We start from the raw sequence: 13,047 nt of genomic DNA on the forward strand, positions 1-13,047 counted from the left end.
TGCCCCTGACCTTGGACGTGGGGTAGCTCCTCTCGGCTGCACCTGCGCCACGCAGCCGCCACTCCTTACTTCTCCTTTACTTGAAAATGATGCCCTTGAAACTTCAGAGCACTCGGTTTTTAGCCCTGATGTGTGGAGAACAAAATACTGCCTCCTCATCATTTCTAAAAGCAGCTGAATTTAATCTGCCTCAGTCAGAGACTTCACCATCCAGTGTCCTCACATGCCAGAGTGGCATTTTGACATGTGACTGTCCAGACCAGCCTTGCAGATGTGTCTGTCAAAAGGAATGGAGATTTCCTGCCAGGATATGTGCTTCCTATTGCTATAGACAGTGGGGGCCTCAGATCTCCTGGCTCCAGGGGGCAATTTTTTAACTTTTCTTTTTCCAATTTAAAATTAAAGCGGCACCATGTGTCATGTGAATCTGCCATGCCAGGGAAACGAGTGTGAGCCGTGGCCTGGATCCTGTTTAGACCATGTGGTGGTGGTGGCCCACAACATCCCGTGTATGTCATTCAAAGCTCTGATCAAGAGCTTAGCAGCTGTGCCTACTGAGGTGGGGAGTGCAGCGAGTGGGGCTTTGAGGTGTGACTATTTCCACTTCTTTTCACATTCATGTTTGGCTGGATCCTGGGCGGACAGGTATAGTGTCCCTGAAATGGCATTTGCAAAAAAAAAAAAAAAAAAAAAGAAATCCTTACCACCACAGTTAGGGAATTCAAGGTTAAGATTTGTTTTGTCAAATCTTAACAGATAATTATCTATTTGTCTAAAAATGATTTTTAAAAAACAGCCTGCTTTCTTTACTTTGGAGGTCTTATTTCAATGAGGCCTCATAAGTACAGATTGATTTTTTTTCTCCTGTTAATCTGTCTTGTATCAACTTAATTATTAGACCAGTCAAAAGAATTTAAAAGGGGCAGTGGGAAAATTTCCCCTTCCCTAGCAATGGCTTTTTACCATAAAATTTTTAACTGAAATATATAAAATGAAAAGGATTATTCTTTAAAAATAGAGAGTAAACAAAGCAATCCAAATCATAATGTGACTCTCTAGAGATGGTACATTGACTTTTCATAAAGTAGTGGAATAAAATTTTGTTTGTGTTCATCATAATAAAAAAGAAATGACTTTTGCTTTACAAAGTACAAGCTCTTTCTTTGCATTTAGCCCCAGACAACTAGGTGGTGCTTAACTAGGTGCTTAATTTGTTGTTGCTGTTGTTTTTTTTTAAATCTGTATTTATTTGGCTGTGCTGGTCTTAGTTGCATCATGCAGGATCTTCAATCTTTGTTGTACCATATGAACTCTTAAGTAAGGCATACTCTTAAGTACCCTGCTTAAATAAAGGACATCTTGTGGAAGGAAAAAGACTTCAGGGACAAAAAAAATAAAATCTGTTCATTTTTACATGTTGAACTGGATGAAGTGGCAGCCAAGAGATTCTCATGGGCTCCCATCAGGAGTTATGGAAATACAGAGATCTGCTATTCGTGGGCCCCATGCCCTCAGCCAACCACAAATCACTGCCTCCCCAAACTGGACTGTAGCCATAGCCATGACCCAACTCTAGGGATGAACAAGGCGAAGTACCTCCAAGCTCGATGGGTTCTGGTTGTGGCTTGGGATGCTCAGAAACCCAGCACATGTTAGAAAGGTGCATGTGCCCAGATCCTGAAGGCAATGCCTTATTAAGGACTCGCTGGAAAATTCCATGATATTCCAGTTGGCCCCTTAGAAGATAATGAGAAACCTGCTGGCTACTTGAGGCATTCCTGAAAGGTTCAGTCAGGCATAGACTAACAACTGCTGAACATCAGTTTCCCCCTGTATTATGTGTTCTATTGGTCTGGTGTTAAAATGTGCTGTTGTTCATACCTTATCACTGTCTGACCAAGTGATTAAATTTTCCCAAGCAGTCATTAATTTTTGAGATGAAATGCATGAGACTGTCTTTCTCTATTTACTGAGTTGGAGTTTCCCTCCATCTATTTAAGAATTCTCGATCTTGAAACAATATCTAAAAACAGCTAGAGGATGTGCTTTCATTGCTCTTAATTTCTTGTGCAATTCTTAGACCATTGACAACTACCTTTGAAGTTTTGCTAACACTAAAATTTCTATCAATCATTCTGTCATTGAAAATCCTCATTTACTTCCAGATGTTCAGCAGGGCCTCGAGTGATTTTTACCTAAAGAGAAAAAACCATAACCTCCATTTTCTTGGTTCTTCAGAATTCATGAACAATTATGTAACATCTCGCTTTTTTAAATACCTATTTTTTGTTTGGCTGCACTGGGTCTTAGTTGTGGCATGTGAGATCTTTGGCCTTCCTTGTGGCATACGGGCTCTTTTAGTTCTGGTATGCAGAATCTTTAGTTGTGGCATGTGAACTCTTAGTTGCAGCATGTGGATCTAGTTCCCTGACCAGGGATGTAATCCACACCTCCTGCATTGGGAGTGTGGAGTTTTAGCCACTGGACTACCAGGGAAGTCCCTCATCTCATTTTTAACACAGAGGTAAATAGGAATTATCCCCATGTGACAGATGTGGAAACTGAGACTTACCCACAAGTGCTAAGCTGGAAGGTTAAGTAGCACAATCAGAACTTGAGCTCCCGCTTCTGCCTCAGAAGCCCATGTTCTTTCTATTACCCCCTGTTCATGTCAACCTTGACCCTGGCCAAGAATGAGAGCAGATGTGTGCGATGGGAGAGGCCGCATGGATGGATTAGAACAGACCCATTCATGCTCCCAGAAAAATAACTCAAAATGCATGCCCCAGTGTTGATGGGACTGCAGCTCATCTTCAAATAGAGAAGAGTACGTCTGACACAGAAGTCATGTTTTGAAAACTGACCAGAACTACCCTGACATCTGGCTTGTTAATGTGTTAGAGAAAGTGAAGCAGCAAAGGACAATAAGTTCTAGAAAGCTGAGAGAAAAACACGTATCCAGGGATGGAGGGAAAGAGGATGCAGCGAGCACCAAAGGTCCCCCCACCCACGTCACCATCCTCTGCTTCCCTTTGCAGCCTGGGTCACATTCAGACACTTCACAGGTTGCTTTCGTGATGCCTTTGGGTTTTTGTTGTTGTTCATTTGCTAAGTTGGGTCTGACTCTCTGCGACCCCTTTGACTGCAGCACACCAGGCTTCACTGTCCTTCACCATCTTCCAGAGTTTGCTCAAATTCATGTCCATTGTGTTGGTAGTACTATCTAACCATCTCATCCTCTGCCACCCTCTTCTCCTTTGGCCTTCAGTCTTTCCAGCATCAAGGTCTTTTCCACTGAGTTGGCTCTTCTCAGGTTGCCAAAGTATTTAGAGCTTCAGCAACATTCCTTCCAATGAATAGTCAGGGTTGATTTCCTTTAGGATTGACTGGTTTAATCTCCTTGCAGTCCAAAGGACTCTCAAGAGTCTTCTCCAGCACCACAATCCCAAAGCATTTATTCTTCGGTGCTCACCTTCTTTACGTCCAACTCTCACATCTGTACATGACTACTAGAAAAAACAGTGTTGACTATATGGACCTTTGTTGGCAAAATGAAGTCTCTTCTTTTTAACATGCTGTCTAGGTTTGTCATAGCTTTTCTTCCAAGGAGCAAGCATCTTTTAATTTTGTGCCTGCAGCCACCATCTGGAGTGATTCTGGAGCCCAAGAAAATAAATTCTGCCACTCTTTTCATTTTTCCCCATTTATTTGCCATGAAGTGATGAGACCAGATGCCATGACCTTAGTTCTCTGAATGTTGAGTGTTAAGCCAGCTTTTTCACTCTGCTATTTTACCTTCATCAAGAGACTCTCTAGTTCCTCTTCACTGCCTTTGGGTAAGTGCTTTTTAAAATCCCAAATAGCTTCTATGAAGTAAATCCCACTGATGAAGTGCTACCTTTTCCAGGAAGCTGTTCCTAAACATCCCATAGGAACAGAAGTCTGTTCCTCCTCCACTCCTCCTGCATTTGATCCCATGTTAGATGGTGAGAGCTTGGAGGGTGGAGGCTGCATGGTCTGGGGGAAAAGCCACAGGCTCCAGACCTGACCGCCAGGTGCTGGAGAAGAGTGTGCTGCTCAGCCATCTCTGGACTTGGTTTACAAAATACTAACGAGAATTAATTGCAATATCTACTCTTAATCACAGCTGTTGCCTGCATATAAAATCTTGAGTCTCCCTTTCAGATGTATAGCAAATGTATATAAAAAGACACGAGAGAACAGGAATGACCTCAGCGTGTCAAACTTGTAAACATTTCTGCGATCTTGCCCTCACAGGGAAATCCTTTATTTCTTCCCTTTCAGACTTTAAGCAGAACTGACAACCATTTGTGTTCTCTTTGTTTGAAGCTTTATTTTTGCGAGTCAAGGGTCCTTTTCCAGGTTTAGCTTTTTCCTTAATAAAATTAATACTGCTCATGAAATGATTTCGTGGAAGAGTGCGTGGGAAGTCTCAGTGGGGCGGGGGTGGGGAGGGGGTGTTGATCCTGGAATGCTTCCCACAAGGAGAGATTATAAGAAGGGACAGCCATAATCCTGCCATGTCTAGTGGTTCAGGGTCTTTTCTCACTTTACACTCCCTTCTTTCACTTTAGGAGAGAATGTGTAGGTGTATACACATATGCATGCATGTGCATGCACATCCACACACCTTTGACCCCTTTAAGGAGGGGTGATGGAAGAAAGCCTTGAGAATTCACCCTCTTGCATCAGTGCTTTTATTTAGTTTTGTTACAGAAGGAAGCAAAATAGAGGAAAACTCCTTCAATCTGTGATCCAGGCAAGTGTGGCTGCTGCCCCTAAGAGTGTCCAGCCAGTCCTGGGGCTGGCTGACCTGCAACTCTCAGTTCTGGTAGAGCTGTTGATGTCTGGGGAGCCTCAGAATTTTCACCAACTGCTAGATGAGTACTCAGGCAGTATAGTTTTTGTAAAATGTGCATTCAGAAGATGAAGCTGTCTCTTCTAAAGCTTTCCTTTCTAGATCTTCTGAATAATTCTGCCCCAACATACAGGAAAGAGCTTGGGACCATGAAATGCAGTGAAAATGTGATCACTTCAGTTCAGTCACTCAGTCGTGTCCGACTCTTTGCGACCCCATGCTCACGACAAATGGAGAACCAAGATCCCATGTGCTGGGTGGGTCCAGTGAGAAGGACTAAAAGAGGGGTTTAAGTTGGCCATGGAGAAGGGAAAAATGACCTCAAGAAGTGGTAACTGCAGATGAATTTAGCTAAGGTGCAGAAGAGGCAAGGACGGGGTTTACAGAGAAGCTGAGATAGGTGTAGGAGAGGAAGAAACGTTAAGTGTCCAAACTTGAGCTGCCGGACTGAGGTCAAGTATGGTGCTGCCTCATACCAGCTGTCATTTAACCACTCTGTGCTTCTATTTCCTGTTGACAAAATGTGGATAATAGTAGTTTTTCATAGGGTGGTGTAAATATTTTAGTGAATTAATGTTTTAAGTGCTTAAAACAGTATCTGGCACAGAGCAAGCATTATACAACTATTAGCTATTATTACTAGAGCCATTACTTCATTATCACTGTTATAATGATCACTGCTATGATTAAGGACCAGGTCTTGAGTACAGAAGTATAATCGTAGCCATTAAATTCAAATGGTACTCAGTAGCATCCTTGCTTGGTTGTGTCTCATTTTTGGATCACCAGAAATGCATTATTTTTCTGTTTCCAGTGAGGGGGAAAATGTGTATCTGTAAGAATGACTGCTTTATACATTTAAAATGTTTTGATGAAAACACCTGATGGGTTCAGGTAAAGCCATTCTTCCAGAGGCTTGCTGCACTCTCCGATGGTTTGGTTTTTCAGTTCTTTACTCTCCTGGGATGCATTCTACCAACTGTTCAGCTACTACTGGCATCTACTGTTCAGAATTTTAATTGTGCTGTCAAGTATGAATTGTATGTGGGTGTGCAGAGCACCCATAAAGGATATTGAGATGTCCCAGGGTCGGGGGTGTGCCTGGGAGGCAGGGGCACACAGTGGGTGAACACATCCAAGTGTGAACAGACAGTGATGGTGTGTCACGGTTGTTGTCATGTCCTTCGCAGATGACTATGCCCAGCTGTGTAACATCCCTGTCACGGGACGCCGGCAGCCATATGGACGGGATGCCTTGGTTGACTTCAGTGAACAGTATGCTCCTGAAGCTGATCCCTACTTCGTTCAGGACCGTAAGCAACATTTTTTTAGTTACTCTGAAACTAAATTGTGGTTTTAAAGTTTAGTCAGTAGCTCTCAAAATGCACTGCCTGGGAACTTGTAAGAAATGCAGATTTGTGGGTGATGCTATAGACCTGCTGAATCAGAAACTAGGGTGAGACCCACCCTCTGAGTCATCCTTATGGACGCTCAAGTTTGAGAACCACCGGATCATATTAAGAGTCTCACTGCTGGGAACAGTATGTTTATTTTCTTTACAGAAAATCATCATCTTATAATTTCCATGACAGTCATTTCTTTACCCATGAAGTGGTGGCCTAGCCTAAGGGCCAGAGTTTCCCTAATAGTTTGGTTGCATCTTTACAAGCATTTAAAGGGGAAGTAAAACAGTTGGTCCCTCCTGGTCAGAGATGAATTTTTAGAATTCATTTGTGAGGGGGTTTACTAAGTAAGAAATGATGATGTGTGATGGCTTTTCCTGGATTTGTGAACAGAGTTTAAGTGTGAGGTGGAATGTGCCTGTGTGAACCCTGTTCCCATTTAGAAAGTAAAGCCTGAAGGTCTCACCAGAGTGTCCTGGAGAGGGGAGCCACACAAGCTAAATGTGTCTGTGGGAGAGACCAGAGCTTGCAAATAACAGATGAGTTATGTGAAGTCTGAAAAATGGGATGGTACAGATTGAAATATCAGTAGACAGGAGGTGGTCTGCCTTCCCGAAAGGGGCCAGGTGCCTGCAGACCAGGGTGCTGACACTATACAATGCAGTGAGGCTGTTCTTTCTTATCACTTGTGCACACGGCAGCCTCGCCGTGATCTGTGTCCTGCAGACCAGTACGAGCTTCATGGCTGCCTCTGGAGCTGCTTCCACTCGAGTCCAAGAGTGTTTCCCTCCCTCCTTTCTTTCCTTATGTTTTTTGAAAGGTGCAATACGTTGATCCCTCAGCTGACCTAAAACTGCTTTAAAATTTCCATTCAAACAGCATGCTATTAAACCAGTGAGGTTGGGTCTTCTAGATCTGAGTGAGGCTAGAGCGTTGGCAGCATGCAGAAGGCCCTGGTGCCCTTGGCCAGCTATCCTCTCAGGGTGACCACTGTCCTAACTTCTAACACCTTAGATTATTTCAATCAACCACAGATAACCATGTCCTACTTCAAGAAATGTGCTTAAATACATTGACAGCTATAAGACTGTGTGCACTTAGGATTTCTACATTTCTGTGTATAATGTTATAGGTCAGTAAACATTTACTTTAAAAAAGAGAGAATAAATATTAAAATTGAAAGAAAGTACAGCTTTGCCTGGCTGATAAATCCAAAATAACAGGGTAAATCTATATGTAACTCTGACACAATCTCATGCTTGTGTGTGCTCTAATGCCTTACAGTTCAGATGCCACAGATTTTAATGTTGAAATGTTCTAGCTTAGGTATTGGCTTATGTACCTTTTTTTTTTTAATGCTGTCATTGCTTTAAAACTTAAAAAATACCCATTACAAATGTTAAAAAAATAAACATAGTGGTATCAGATCAGTTTTCTATTTAGCAACATAGGAAGTTGTGATGCAGTTCCAGGACCCCAGCTTTAACTATGTAATGGCCTTTAAAGTTCTTATGAATTACAGAGAAACGGCTCCTCTTTCTCAGACCAGAATCACAGGTTGTTTGCCCCTGCTGAAGACAGGATAGGTAGTAAAAGAGAGGCTGGGATTTCTACCAACCTCGTGATCCACCCTGTCCTGTCTTTCTGTTTAAGAAAGTTGAGCCAATGACTGGTGTTACCTTAAGTTAGAGATAAACTTTTCTTATAGCTGCCCAGTTTGTGGGCTTTACATACTATATAGTCTCTTTTGCAGCTGATATTCAACTCTGCTCTGATATTAGGAAAGCAGCCACAGGCAGATATTAGTGAACAGGTGAGGCTGGCTGTGTTCCAGTAAAATTTCATTTATAAAAATAGGTAGTAAGCACCATTTAGAGCAGGGGCTGTGTGCTTTGCTGGTATTTCAGAGTCCTGTAGAAGTATTTTGGGGCGTCTGCTTAATGTGTGTGTAGGAATTTCACATTTTAATTTCATGTTTTAATCTAATAAAAATTTTTTTTTTACTACTTACAAAGTAAAAATGATTTTGTTGTGATACCTGGACTTTGAAGTATTTCCATAGGTTGACTTTCTTGTATTTCTCAAAACTGGCTTTCAGGATCTGCTGACAGTCCTGATGGCTAGTTCGATTTCTTTTCCCTTTAAAATTTTTAAAATGGCATGTCATAGATGTATTAGTTTTTTCCATATTTCTTTCTTAAAAGTTAACTCGTGCATTATAGGAAACCAAAAAACAAAGTCATCCTTAGTTTACTGTTTGTGTCCTTTCAAGTCTCATTTGTGTGTTTATACAACTGAGCATCCATTTTTATATAATTAAAATCATAGTTATGTATCATGCTTTTATACACACATGAATATTTACCATTTCAATGTCCCAAAGCTATGAGTATTTTGATACACTATACCAACTCAATCTGGAAGGAAATATATATATGTGTGTGTGTGTGTGTGTGTATATATATATATAAAATCTTGCTACTCTTGGTAAAAATTTCAGAAAAGACAAAAATGGCAATAAGTCTCTAAATAATGACATTGGCAGAGATATGATTAAAATGCTGCTTTCCCCTAATGTTCAATTACAGACAAGATAAAACAACAGAGTGCGTAAGGTATTAACATAGTGCTTCTAAGATGATTCATGATCCGATCTAAACCATTAAAGTATTAGCAAGAGGGTATAGTTCCATTGAATTAATGACAGTGTATTCTTACAGTATAGCCAAGACGCGCACACAGACATCCTTCTCTTCACAGTTCCTTCTGCCTCTATGCTGCCAACCCAATGAACAAGTCCCGATTTACATTTCTGAGACAGTGTAACAATTCCATGTTCAAGATGCTGCTGTTTTTAAATCAATTACAACAAAATTATATATTGGTTAACTCACTAGCTCTACTTCTTATCCCACATTGTTACCTCAGAACATGTAAAAAGCCACATCAATGTATGGCAAAAAACCACCACAATATTGTAAACTAATTAGCCTTCAATTGAAAAAAAAAAGCCTATGCTGTAAAATAATGTTAGACCTTACAGCTGCATCAGCAATGATGCTTTGCTGCCCCCTGCAGTTCCACTGGAGAATTACTTGAAAGGCCAGTTAGAGAGCTCTGGCCCTAGGTAGATTTTTTTTCTTCCCCCTTGAAAGCTAATCCATGGTAGTAGCTTCAGAAGCAGGGGAGAGGATGGAAGGCCACGTGTTTTGGGGTCATCATGAATTTGTATTTGCAACTTCCCTCTCTATAAAGAGAGCTAAAATATTCTTAACGCCTGGTTACATTGCTTTTGTGTTGCTAAACTGGCTCTTTCTCTTTAAACTGATTCAGAACTAAACAAGTGTGTCTTTGTTTTCTTAAAGTGTTTTGGGGTTTTCTAAATAGAAGTATGATGTATTTTTCTCATTTATCAGGATGTTTGGAGCCCTTTAACTGCCTTTAGCCTTTGATCCCCCAAGGGCCCTTTTGTAAGGCTCCTTCCAAAGCCAGAGCAAACAAACAGACCGTATTAAGGCAAGGCCAGCCTGGCTTTTCTCTGCTCTGGGAACCTGCAATCCAACAGCACTGCTTCCAATGCTCGTGCCTCCTAGCAAATACCTACGCTGATCATGAATTCCATTGGTTCCATCCTGAAAGATGTTTTGACGTGTGCCCTACTGAGAACTTGGGAAACTTAAAATCTTAGACAAGAAAATGTTAACTAAAGTAAAAAAAAAAAAAGTACCTACTTGCTGTATTGTTTTATGTGATTTTGATTCAGAACATCTGAATTCAAAATGTGGGGCTAATCTGTACAACATACTAAAAACAACATACACTTTAAATGCTTAATATCATGTGCAAATATATTTGCTTAAATTTCAATGCTATCAATTGCTCTCAGTGCTAAAATTCAATGCTATCTTTAAGGTACTGGAAATATGTATGATGAACCATAACCTTAATAATCATGTTCTTTTAAAAAATGGTGTAAGAGGATGAAGATTTGTACCTTGCCTCCTGTTTGTGCCCTTCCAGGTTTTTTAAATAGCTTTCAGGAGCTGCAGGCTGAAGAATGTGGCATCCTCAATGGATGTGAAAATGGCCGCTGTGTCAGGGTGCAGGAAGGTTACACCTGTGATTGCTTTGACGGTTATCACTTGGATATGGCCAAGATGACCTGTGTCGGTAAGAACCATATGTATCTGATGGGAAGTTATCCTTTTCCTGAGATGCTGTGTGGCTGGACATCATATAGTCTAGTACATTAAAGATTTGCAGTGTTTCAGTTTGGGAAGATGAGAAAAATTCTGGAGGTGGACAGTGGTGACGATTGTATAACAGTGTGAAGGTACTTACCACCACTGGACTATCCACTCAAAAATGGTTAAAATGGTCAATTTTATCTTCTGTATACTTTACCACGATTTTTAAAGAAGTACTTAAGAATTCATATAAATGGGACAGATCGAGGAAACACCAGAACATTTGGGGTGATTACTTTGACTCTTTTAAATTAAGCCTTTGACTCAGCAGCAAATAGTGTTTTCCCCTCAATACCTGCCACCAGCATGAGGGACATATAGATGAAAAAGAAAATACTTCCATTTTGGAGAAGGTTTGTTTTTAAATGAAAGTCTCATGTAGCCTTCTCTTTTACCTTTAAGAGAACAATAAAGGGGTGTTTTTTCCTTTCTGTGTAATTGATGCTATGTTCCTGAGCCTGCTGGCCTCCATGCTGAAAGACCTCTGACTTGCAGGGATTCTTCCTATTTTTGCGGCTGTTTTTCTCCCTCCTGTAGTTTTCCCACTTCAGTTTTGTCAGTCTGTGGTGGTCCAAAAACAGGCAACCCAGGTTGGTACACGTTTCAAGGGCGTAAAACAGTTTCTTTCCTGTGGAAAGAAATCTCAGAAAGTAACTTAAGCCTTGAGAGAAGCGTCTCGGAGGCTCTATTTTTCTTGACAACGTAACTGTTCTTCTACAGCTGCAGAAAGGGATTTAGAAGTAGGATAGTTCTAGTTTTCTTGACTCTAAAAACTCAAGCTGACAAAATGGCCCCTGTTATGTCAAATAACAGGGAAAGAAATTCTAGAATCCCTTGGATAATCACCTTTTTGCGATGTAGAAGGTCATATTTACCTTGCATAAACAGATAGTAATAGGAAAGACTACGCAGTTTACTGTGGAGAGAGCACAGAACAGCCAGGCTGTGTTTAGGCAGAGGCCTCAGGTAAGCTGTTGATTGTTTCTCCTCCTGGGGTGATGTGAAAGCTTGCTTACCTACGTGGTTTGGCTTACTGCAGATGTCAACGAATGTGATGAGTTGAACAACCGGATGTCTCTCTGCAAGAATGCCAAGTGCATCAACACCGAAGGGTCCTATAAGTGTGTGTGTCTGCCGGGCTTCGTACCTTCCGACAAGCCAAACTACTGCACTCCATTGAATACTGCCTTGAATTTAGAAAAAGACAGTGACCTGGAGTAAAAGAGAAGCTAACATAACCTAAGCCTGTATACTCTGCACTGTGTAAAGGAGAAAGAGAAATGTATTATACTTCAGACATTGCACCTAACCCAACATGCTGGAAATAAGGAGACATCATGGAGTTGTATATCCTCAGAAGAGAAAGGATTCAGTGTGAGCCTGAATGGTGTGACAGACCAAATGGACATTTCTCTGAAAAAGAAAAAAAAACAGTATATATAGTCTGTTCATATGTAAAATTCAGTGGAAAAGAGGCAGAACAGTGCTGTTATTTTAAACAGAAGGTTGTATTATTATGTTTTTGTTTTGATATTCTTTACTATTGCTTGATTAAATCTGGCATTTAAATAGTGGTGGAAATATTTTATAAGATTTTCATTTTGTGGTTATGCAGTTACTTGGCTACTGTTTCTTTTTCAAATGTCAAGTGCAAAAAGTCTTTGATAAAATATTGTTTAAACTATTATAAGTAATGTTACACAGGGTTATGCTATTCCAGGTCTGGAAGATTTTTAAAATCCAGATTGTCCTGTGGTGCAGGCAGTGATTGTTTCAAAACTTTTATACACATTTGGAGAAAAGGACTTTATATTTACGATGTGTTGTCTGATTTTAATGTCCATTCTTAGCCAAGCTGCTAGTAGGTGTTAATTGGATCCCTTTCCTACATTGAAATGGAAGAACTAATGAATGAGCTTACACTAGTATTGTAATGTATAAAGTAGGACCAGCAAATTTTTTAAAAACTTGATGATCCCAATATATTTACCACTGTATGTTAAAGCAAAATAAATCACCTTTTTTTTTTAGAAAATTTCTACCTCAGAGTTACGTCAATGAGCATATGCATACCAGTTATCCACCCCACCACCAATGGTCTTCTATGAATGTGGAGTCTTTTCGAGGTTAATTATTAAATTTGTTATATACTGTTATGGGTGGAATTGTGCCCCAAGAGTTCATGTTGAATCATGTCCCCTCAGTACTGTGACTGTATTTTTAGATGAGCTAATGACTGTTAAAGGTCACTGGGGTGGGCCCTGATCCAATAGGGCTGGTGGTCTTTATACGAAATTAAAACACACGCAGGAAAATCATGGGAAGGCACAGGGAGCCAGCATTGGCAAGCCAAGGAAGGTGCCTAAGAAGAAAATTCTTCAATACCTTGAACTTTATCGACTAGGGGATTTTTGCAGAAACTAACACCAGTGGCCAGCAACTTGGTATGTAAGTGAATATTGAAATGTCTCTGGTCAGTAATGGGTTAAGAAAATAAATTTAGGCCACCCAGTCTGTG

General features: G+C 40.6%; 1 protein-coding gene across 13 annotated transcripts in view; it reads left to right on the forward strand.

The window, feature by feature from the left end:
• LTBP1 (latent transforming growth factor beta binding protein 1) overlaps positions 1–12,685 on the forward strand; it is a 434,653-nt gene extending 421,968 nt beyond the window's left edge. For all 13 annotated transcript variants that reach the window (XM_070476676.1, XM_070476671.1, XM_070476680.1 and 10 more), the window contains 3 exons: positions 6,070–6,192; positions 10,303–10,452; positions 11,569–12,685. In XM_070476676.1, the coding sequence (XP_070332777.1) occupies positions 6,070–6,192; positions 10,303–10,452; positions 11,569–11,750 (455 nt within the window). In that variant the 3' untranslated portion in view covers positions 11,751–12,685. The remainder of the gene's footprint in view (positions 1–6,069; positions 6,193–10,302; positions 10,453–11,568) is intronic.
• Positions 12,686–13,047: the final 362 nt, after the last annotated feature.

This window comes from Odocoileus virginianus, chromosome 2 (assembly GCF_023699985.2).
Source record: "Odocoileus virginianus isolate 20LAN1187 ecotype Illinois chromosome 2, Ovbor_1.2, whole genome shotgun sequence".
In the NCBI taxonomy this organism is placed as follows: Eukaryota; Metazoa; Chordata; class Mammalia; order Artiodactyla; family Cervidae; genus Odocoileus; species Odocoileus virginianus.